The following is a 10,761-nucleotide window of genomic DNA, read 5'->3' on the forward strand; positions in this document are numbered from 1 at the left end:
AATAATATAAATCTATTAAAACGCATTAAAAAATCTTAATATATCTTTTTATAAAAATCTTTAATAAAAATATGAATTCTATTTTACTATATTTATGCGTTTAATAAAGTATCTTTTATCAGATTGTTTTTAAATATATTTTAAGTATTTTACACACAAATATATTTTATACAAAACACAAAATATATTATATATTTTTAAATGTATTTGATTAATTTAAGCTTAATTATATAAGATGTTCTTATTGTTAGATAGTGAAAATTGTACATTATTTGTATTTGACATTATATAGAAAAAGTTTTTCTGTTGGAAAACAATCATCTTTATATCATTTACTATATGTGGAATATATGGCATTTTCTAAACCATTTTCTACAGTTTCATATTTTTTAATGTTAATTAATTTTTTAACATATAATATGCATTATACTTACAATTTTGTTTTGATTCACTTGCATAAATTATTTGTATTTACTTTGAGTTCTCTATTGTCAAAGCTAATTTAAACTGTTCGTATAATTTTTAAAAGCATTATTATTTATCTTCAAGTCCCCTCTCGCGTCTCAAATGACAATGGATAAGTTAACATTGGAAGACAAAAGAACATTGAAAATGTCTATAGCCTCACGATGTGATTTTCTGATAATGATATTATTCATATATATCTATTTCTGTTTTATACATCTGTCTTATTGTAATACTTACATACAACTTGCAAAAATTACCTCGCGTAATAATATTTTCATGAAGACAATGAGACAGAAAAAAAGAAAAATAATTTTTTTTAAATGGATTATTAGTCTATTGAATGAGGAAACGTTGATACATCTTTCTCTATTATATATGTGTACATTAAGATATTATATTTACTATCTACTGTATTGTGTCCATAATTTCGTCGTATATATTCTTTTAATATTAAGAATTATTAGCATAATGTAACGAATCATTAGCTGTAGTTTACTTTGATGAAATCAATAGTCCATACTTTCGCTTAGACATTTTTGTCGTATTTCATATTGACTGTATGTCGTGATATAGTAGAATACTATAGCTAGTACTTTGTTTAATATCAGTTCCTCTTTTTTCTTCTTGTCGAACATAACGGGTAAGGAAAAAAATTTCAACTCTTATAATATAATGTAAAGCAAATCAAACTATTTTCGTGAATGTTTGTGCAATTTATTTATATGCTTATGTGTGTGCATTTCCTTTTCGATATCTGACAGCATTCACACTTTGATGCCAAAAATCATTTATTCTTATTCTTTTCTCATTTACTCTTATTTTCATCTCTCGATAAATTGCCGGAAAATTTAAGATGCAGTTTTTGGAAAGTAAACAAGTCCACAGATTGATTCATTAACAGAAAACAGTTGATTTTGACTATCTTTTATTAATGAGAAAAAGAGAGAAAATAATAAATTTAGAAAATAAATTATAATTGTTATGGATACATACTTTGCGCACAAATATTTCTGCACATCCAATTTTAATAAATTTACTTAAAAAACTAATTAAACAATATAATAACGCGCGCGCGAACACAATTGCGTAAAATATTTTAGTTTTATCAATTGATATTTTATGATATTATGTAAAAACTTACTACTTAATATTAACAATATATTACATAAAATATATTATTTATTTTTTTACTCTAGCATATCTTGCTATGTTGCGTCATAAGTAACGAAATGTGTGAACAATAATAATTTTGATTTATCAGTCTCGTCCTTATGATGTGCGTTTAAGCACATTGTAAGCCGAGTATGATGTTTTAAGTAACTGTAAAAATATTTAATATTATTTGAAATATTTACAATAAACAACAAGGGGGCAAATCATACTGATTGATACTGACAGACACAAACGAATCAAGATTCAATGTGATGATAATCACACTATTAAATTCAATTGGAATTATTGAGCGCCTCATAATGAATAAGAGAGCTTTTTGGCTACTATTGTCAAGTATTTGCCACTCCATATTATATATGCTATCTACTACCGTAAGGCTCTGTAAGTAAAAATATTATATATTTTGAACAAAATACGTGTTGCTATCAATTAATGTTAATTTTACAATTTTATATTTGTGGTTTTTTATTAATTACAAAATAAATATAATTTTATTATTTTAAAAACAATATTTTTAATTTAATTTAAAGTTAACATATTAAGTTTTGACATTTAGTATTGTATAAAGTTAACAATTTTTAAAATATTATATACAAATATAAGACACACAATATTAAATAAAATTACATACTTTTAACTTGAGTTCGTTTCCAAACCAACAATAGATAAAGATTTGCGATAACATACAGGCCGTGTACAATATCAATGTAATAAGATCTCCATTAATCTTCAAGTTAGTAATGGAAGCCAGTTTGTATAAATTAGCACATACCACTAGCATGCTCACTACAAATTGGACAGCAATTATTATCACAAATCTGCGATTTACCGTATATGCGTATCTGCAATTAGACAGAAGATTTTAGTTTAATTTTCTTGTGTGTCATTTTTAAAATTATTTATTATTTTGTATAAAATATGTTTTTGTTTGATTAATAATTTTTATATTATATTTAAAAAAAAAAAAATTTTGTGTGAAAAAAAGAACATACACAAACACATATAATGTTACAATCCAAACTTCTAAGATAACAACATTGCTTTAGGAACTAACTCATATATACGGTCGTGATGATGTATACAATCACGCAAGATATGATGGTCATGTAAGACTTTTGTCAATCGATACTTCAGAATTTCCAACTGACAGCAAATCTGCTGAAGGAATCCGGATATCAAACTGTCGCAGGCAACATTCACGGCCGCAGTGATCATCATGCCTATCAATTGGTGAGTGAACACGAAATAAAATACAGAGGGTGGCGTATAATCGAATGGTAGCCATGCTCTGTACGTCAAGTTTTCTTTCGGAAGATCCATGAAGACAGAATTTAAAATTATGCATATAACTGTTATTTGCACAAGGAGATAATAACGGAATGTGTATTTCCTACAAAATGTTTCTTATTATACAGAATGTCCCAGAGTTACACCGCACTATTTGCTAATGGCAGATTCCTGAAATCATTTGGAGATGATTTTTACTTAGCGAAAATGTCAAGATAGGTCATCATTTTTGGCATGTTTCCAATTTTTGCCATTATTTATCTTTGTGGCTAAGCTTTAAAAATTAAATATCTATTAAAGTAAACTCTACCTAAAATTAACTAAAGAATAATGGTAATCTTTTAATTTCATAAAATTTGCAAAAAGCTCTTCTTTTTTAATCGCTTATAACTCGAAAATTATTAATGACAATTTCGCTGAGAAAATAATGTCTTTAAATGATTTCAAGAATCTGCCATTAGCAAATGATGCAGCGAACCTAGAACACTCCGTATATAAATCTAATGTCTATAGAAATTATTATGTCCACTTTATAATATTGTAAAACGTAATAAAAGAACTAAAATATAATTATTCGACAATCAATTATTGAATCACAATTGATGCACTTGTTTGTGTAATATGAACAAATAATGCTCACTTTATTATTTCATCATATTTTCGTTGAATTATTACTTCCTGTGATTCCAACGGACTAAAAGGTTTTTCCGCAAGAGCATTGATTATTGCTATAATATTTTTATCATTTTTCCACAGAATAATTAATTTATAAGTCCCAATGAATACCGCTAATGTCATATACATGCTGTCGCTGATTTCGTCGGAGTTATTAATGTTTAATATAATATTCATGAATTGTGATATTGCAAATGCGCTTATTAAGCAGATTAATAACACTCTATAACCGTTATACATTATTTGTTTTGATGGCGATGTCCATGAAAGTGGCTGCCAGCATCCACTGATCGCGCAGAGTGTAAGTGTGAATTTTAGCGTCTGCATTTGAGCTTTCTCTAATTTAATTTTGCCTAAATAAATTATTTTTTATGTAACATCTCTAATTATTAATTCAAATATTATGTAAAAAATAAAAAAAATAATCTTTAAAATGAATTATTAATATTTTAATATATCAGGCATATTGGCAAAATAATTCGCATTAAGGAAATATTAATTTTAATTTTAATTCTATTTTTTTCTTTATTTATTTTATTTATTATTATCATCAAGTTAGTCAAAGATCTTGTTTCGTAAAAAATAATAGTTAATTAAAAATTAATTTTAAGATAAATATAATAAATATAAATAATTCAAATTTTAATGTTAAAAAAATCTTTTGACATATAATATTATTATATTATTTGCTGTATTTACAGTTTTCATCACAAATTTGCTCATCCGTTTATTTGACGTTGCATTTAATTATCTGTCACAAATGTCTTCGAAAGTAATTTATTACTATCGCATAATTATCGTTCAAGTAAATCTTGGAAAATTTATGCGATTATTTCATAATTGCGTCATCAAATGACAAAATAAAAGAAGCAATTTTACTAGAAAGCGGGGCACAACCGAGATATAGCCAATCTTTTGACAACGGCACTGTCTGTTATACCCTTTCTTATCCATCTCTATCATTACCATTACTATATCGATCTTGCAACGACGCGAAATATTATTTTCATGACAACATGTATATAAGTTTAGTATTAAAAATTAATTTTAAGATAAATATAATATAATTGTATAATTCAAATTTTAATGTTAAAAAAATCTTTTGACATATAATATTATTATATTATTTGCTGTATTTACAGTTTTCATCACAAATTTGCTCATCCGTTTATTTGACGTTGCATTTAATTATCTGTCACAAATGTCTTCGAAAGTAATTTATTACTATCGCATAATTATCGTTCAAGTAAATCTTGGAAAATTTATGCGATTATTTCATAATTGCGTCATCAAATGACAAAATAAAAGAAGCAATTTTACTAGAAAGCGGGGCACAACCGAGATATAGCCAATCTTTTGACAACGGCACTGTCTGTTATACCCTTTCTTATCCATCTCTATCATTACCATTACTATATCGATCTTGCAACGACGCGAAATATTATTTTCATGACAACATGTATATAAGTTTAGTAGCAATTTTTGTCACGCGATGGGGTGAATAATATTTTCATAAAGCGGAAAGTAAAGCGGATGCACCTTCATCAATATAAAAGTTACCTTTAGCTGAAGTTGTTTTCATAAAATATTCACAAAGAAATGAGTTGTTGATTTGAAAATGTTTTATTTATTACTATCGCTATTCACTATATGACATGTCATCGCATACTATATTTTGCATATCGATTTCTATTCATGATTGTCGGTGAAATACAAACGCTGAGTTTGTAGAAGTCGCTAGCCATAGTAGCTTTTAAATTTAAACACATCGTCTATTTTCGTAGATGATTATTATAACAATTAAAATAATATTGTGAATATTATCGTTGACCTAAATAAGGGGAAACATAATTATTAATGTATATTTAGTGCACGCTAGTTGCAATATACATCATTTAAAAATTAAAATGACAGAATAAAACTAATTTTCTAATCGTAATGTTTTAATATCTTTCCTAGAGATGATACAAAGAAAAAGTATTAAGAAGATAAAATATATATGCAAATTTTAATTATGTAAATTATAATTATGCAATTCTATTTACTTTTATTATATAGGTGTACGCACATATACTCTCAAATCTTCATGCTGTAGTTTTTACTAATATTCTAATCAAGATACGATGATGTACACAATCACGTATCACTCGATCTCGAATAACCAACACCCGGGATGTCAATGTGAAAATAAACGTGCAACAGTAATCCTAAAATGAAGCGATCAACAGTAAAACGGAGAATAAATATGGAATCTATCATCTGGTAAGTGATGTTAAAAAAAAATACGTAATATAAAATACCATGAGATTTTTTATTAAGATTAAGTAGTCCATCTTCAATATAACAGAACGTTACTCTTGAAGTTTGTGAATAAGAAAATTAAACCATACTTTATAACAATGTTTTTAAATATCTGTTTTTTAACGTGTGACATTTTTCAAATTTATGGAAATTTTTCAAACGATTATACATCATGAAATCTGGCTAAATCATTATCGCATGATGAAAGTTAGAGATATCTTATTTCAAGATATATGTAACCACTCAACATCCCAATTTCTTGACGATTCTTGACTGATCTTTTCTTCTCGTATAAAATATTTGCATTATTATTGAAATATTAGAGATTCTCTTGCAATGGCGTCTCCAGTGCGCAATAATATGTTGTGATTTATCCGTGTATTTTATTGCATATGTGTTTAAGTTGATGATTCCTGCTTAAACATTCTTTTCAAAAGTCAAATGATATACTGAGAAAAAAGAGTTGTTAACTTGACTAAATTCGTCCAATTAATTACTATATCTTTGTATTTCTTTAATTGAAATATTTAAATATTTAAGTCAAATACGACATATTAAATCTAACATGATGTATATTTGACTTAAATACTTAAATATTTCAATTAAAGAAAGACAAAGAAATAGTAATTAGTTGGGCGAGTTTAGTCAAGTAAACAACTTTTTTTTCTCAATGTAGAAATAATTCAACATTATGTAAGACTACTAAATCTCGTTCTTTGAAAAGTGTCAAATATGTCGAAAATGTAACACGTAAGTTCATATTATATTATAAAAATTGCACTGTATTAAATTAATTATATAATATCATTTCGTAATATAATATTATTAATAAATAGATATTAAGCTATATACTAATATATTGATCAATATTACATATGAGAACAAACATGAAAATGCAGCATCAAAAACATATTTGCAACAATTCTATTTATTAAGCGACGCGGTAGCATCGCGTCGCCAAGTACATAAAAAATTATTTACTGGCTCAACAGTTTTGCCTATGTACAGGGGCCGCGGCGCTATCAAGTATCTTATCCGGAGTTTTATAAACTTTCGATTAAAATAGCTCAGGAACAAAAGCCGTAATCAAAAATCTAACGGTACTTTTCTTATACATAAATATATCTATTCTATTTATATATATTATCCATATCGTAGTCAGTTACATTCTCTATACTCTTGTATTCTGACTTACTTGATCATTTGAATTTATTCCTTTTTATTTAACATATCTTAACAACTTTGTGATATATATTTTCTCAAAAATGTCTCATTGGCAATAATTAATTAATAAGCTAATCATTATTTTTGATGTGTCTCTCTCTCCCAATTATATGAATGTAACAGATTAAATATAAATAACAATTTCTAATTTTGTGTTACATATTACTATTTCTGCGAATTTACCAGTACATTAAAAAGTGAATATGATGTCCTGAGCACCTAAATAATTATATAATTAATAAGTAAATTAAATGTTTATTACGTAGAAAAATATTTTCTTATACAAACCATCACGAATGATTCAAGATTCATTGACAGAATGTTTGCGCTGGTAAATTCGATTGGTATCGTCGCACGATTCATGATCATTAAGAGACCTTTCTTGATGTTGTTGTTAAGTATTGTCCATTCTGTATTATAAATATTATCCGACAATTGCAGGCTCTGTAAATAAAATCGTGATAAAATCCTCTATGTGTATTATACATGTATACATTTAAATAGAAAGAGAGAGAAAGAGAGAAGGGAGGGAGATTCTCTCGCGATAATATAACGTTTATTGTGTAATTCTTTCTATGTAAACTGATTATTGGCTATAAAATTAAAATTAGTTACAAGTTACCTTTAGCTTGACTTCATTGCCAAACCAACAATAGTAAAAAATTGGTGCTAGTGTGCAAGCTATAACCATGGCATTTTGTACATAAGAAACGATAGTGGACGATGTCAAAGCCATATGAATCAAACTGTAGCACATTACCACCGTGATCATTATAAACTCACTAGGAACTATTCTGGCAAATTTTTCATTCACCATATATGAGTATCTAAAATTAAACAGGATATTTTTAATTAAAATTTTTTTGTAGCTTTAAAATATTTTAGTAGGTTTTGTAACTTTAAAAATTAATAAGGATATTTTACACTGATTTTATACAGAAAATAATAAGATAGCTTAAACAAACATTTATTTTTAATATAAAATTTTTAATATATAAATATGGTATTAAAAATTAATATATTATTTTTACAATACAACATTACTGGTATTTTCACAGCTTAAACAAAAAAATTTGGATAAATATACGCAGCACAAAAAATAATAAAATTGTTTAACTATAGAATGCCTTTTTTGTTTATAACCGATAGAAGACATATGTCTTTGAAAAATATATCTGAAAAAAATGAGAAAAAGTTACGAAAAGCCGTAATCAAAAATCTAACGGTACTTTTCTTATACATAAATATATCTATTCTATTTATATATATTATCCATATCGTAGTCAGTTACATTCTCTATACTCTTGTATTCTGACTTACTTGATCATTTGAATTTATTCCTTTTTATTTAACATATCTTAACAACTTTGTGATATATATTTTCTCAAAAATGTCTCATTGGCAATAATTAATTAATAAGCTAATCATTATTTTTGATGTGTCTCTCTCTCTCAATTATATGAATGTAACAGATTAAATATAAATAACAATTTCTAATTTTGTTTTACATATTACTATTTCTGCGAATTTGCCAGTACATTAAAAAGCGAATATGATGTTTTGAGCATCTAAATAATTATATAATCAATGAAAAAAATTAAATGTTTATTATGTGAAAAAATGTTTTCTTGTACAAACCATCACGAATGAGTCAAGATTCATTGACAGAATATTTCCGCTGGTAAATTCGATTGGTATCGTTGCACGATTCATGATTATTAAGAAACCTTTCTTCACATCGTTGTTAAGTATTGTCCATTTTATATTTTTGGATCCATGTTCATAGAAACTTTTTTCTTTAAGATCGTCCAAGGAATCATTTCTTGGAGTTTTCGACATCACTTAGGAAACACCCTGTATAAATCATACTTTTCTGCAAATATTAATGCTTTTGTTAACAAATTACTATGTGTCTAATTGATAATGTAAAAGCACTATATGTATCATAAAATAATATTAAGAATTTGTTATGTTAGCGGATAATTATTATATGGATATAAAGGCTCAATAGATATTAAAATTACTATCGATAATCTGTTTATTACATTTGCTTACAAATTATTAATTTACAAAAATTTCAACTACATCCAAGATAGTGGAGGGATCACGTATATATACATATATATACTCGTACTAATAAATTATAAGCAGAGTATGATGTTTTAAGCAACTGGAATAATAAAACGTGATAAAGACAAATGACATTTTATTAGTCAACTGTGCATACACAAACACATAATATGATAGAATTTTCTATACTAACCGCTACAAAAGAATCTAAATTTAAGCTAATGATATGTGCAGTAGTAAACTCAATAGGTATTATCGCGCGTTTCATAATTATAAGAAGATCCTTCTTAAGGCTATTACTTAGCATTGGCCATTTCACTTGAAAAACACTATCCGCTAGTTGAATGCTCTATAAATTAATATGCATTTCTTTTTTTTAAATATTATTAAATATTGACATTACATCTATTATACTGTTTATTCATGATGCACGAATTAATAACAGGCATAATAAAAGAGTAATTAAAGCGTTATGATAAGATGTTTGATTAAATTTTCTCGTATATTTTTTGCACAAAAGATTTTAAAATAAAAATATTAAAATTTTATTAGATATTTACCTTTGATTTGACTTTGTTTCCAAACCAGCAATAAATAAATATTTGTGTCAACATGCAGCATGTATATATGATTAATGCAATATTGTCTGCGCTCATGAACGATTTGCTCAGTTGAAACAAATTGGAACATATTATCAATGTACTCGTTATAAACTGGAATCCGATTATTTGCGAGAATCTTTCATTTACTAAATATGCAAACCTATAATAAAATTTTTATTCTTTTAATGTCATAATAGTTGTATATTGGACCGAAAAGCACGCGCGTTCTGCCATACAAAAAGAAACATTATTTAGTAGAACAATAATATAAGTCGATAATAATAAGTTATATATTTTAGATTGAAGGAATTTGATTCATTTTGATCCAGGAAAAAAAAGACAATCTTACATTTTCTATACTCTTAGATTTTACTTTTCACAATTATAGAAACAAGATTTAACTTATATCACTGTTTTCTATCCCCAAAACACAGCAATTAAATATATATATATATCATAAAAATTGGATAAAATAATGAACATTTTTTTCAAGAATTGTTATTAGAATAACTAACTCAAATATACTGTTGTGATGATATATACAGTAGCCCAGAGTATCCTGCTTATTCACGAGTTTTTTTATGCGATACTCCAAGATCTCGATTTGGCAGCATATGTGCATTAACAGGCCGCATATGAGAGTATCGCAAGCGACATTCACAGTAGCGCAATAGAATGTACTTAGAAACTGATGAGCATACGTAACACAGAATACCATGTAAGATGAATAATCGTATGGTACCCATTCTCTGTATGTTAATCTTCTATGCCTGAAATCGGCGAGCAACGACGTCAAGCCGGAACATGACCATGATGTCTCGATTAAGACCGTATAACGTAACGTGTTCATCCTAAAAAATGATTAAAAATATATTTCCGTTATTTCTAGATAAGCTTTGATATAAAGCATTTTTTTATATATATCACTTTTCTATATAAGAAATTTTTAATATTTGATAAT

At 26.5% G+C, this 10,761-nt stretch overlaps 3 protein-coding genes across 3 annotated transcripts in view; all 3 read right to left on the reverse strand.

The window, feature by feature from the left end:
* Nucleotides 1-1,669: 1,669 nt before the first annotated feature.
* Nucleotides 1,670-2,961, reverse strand: LOC115236978 (odorant receptor 46a-like). Its single transcript, XM_029809717.1, has 4 exons — nt 2,771-2,961; nt 2,273-2,483; nt 1,865-2,020; nt 1,670-1,788 (listed from the first exon to the last, which is right to left on the reverse strand). The coding sequence occupies exons 1-4, from the start codon at nt 2,959-2,961 to the stop codon at nt 1,738-1,740; spliced, it is 609 nt and encodes a 202-aa protein (XP_029665577.1). The 3' UTR covers nt 1,670-1,737.
* Nucleotides 2,962-7,293: 4,332 nt separating this feature from the next.
* On the reverse strand, nt 7,294-7,945 carry LOC115236979 (odorant receptor Or2-like). The gene is made up of 3 exons (XM_029809718.1): nt 7,751-7,945; nt 7,417-7,572; nt 7,294-7,347 (listed from the first exon to the last, which is right to left on the reverse strand). The coding sequence occupies exons 1-3, from the start codon at nt 7,943-7,945 to the stop codon at nt 7,294-7,296; spliced, it is 405 nt and encodes a 134-aa protein (XP_029665578.1).
* Nucleotides 7,946-9,337: 1,392 nt separating this feature from the next.
* LOC115236980 overlaps nt 9,338-10,761 on the reverse strand; it is an 11,100-nt gene continuing 9,676 nt past the window's right edge. The window contains 3 exon segments of the mRNA XM_029809719.1: nt 9,338-9,547; nt 9,759-9,960; nt 10,316-10,651. Coding sequence (XP_029665579.1) covers nt 9,338-9,547; nt 9,759-9,960; nt 10,316-10,651 — 748 coding nt within the window.

The sequence above is a fragment of the Formica exsecta genome, unplaced genomic scaffold, assembly GCF_003651465.1.
Source record: "Formica exsecta isolate Colony F162 unplaced genomic scaffold, ASM365146v1 scaffold265, whole genome shotgun sequence".
NCBI lineage: Eukaryota > Metazoa > Arthropoda > Insecta > Hymenoptera > Formicidae > Formica > Formica exsecta.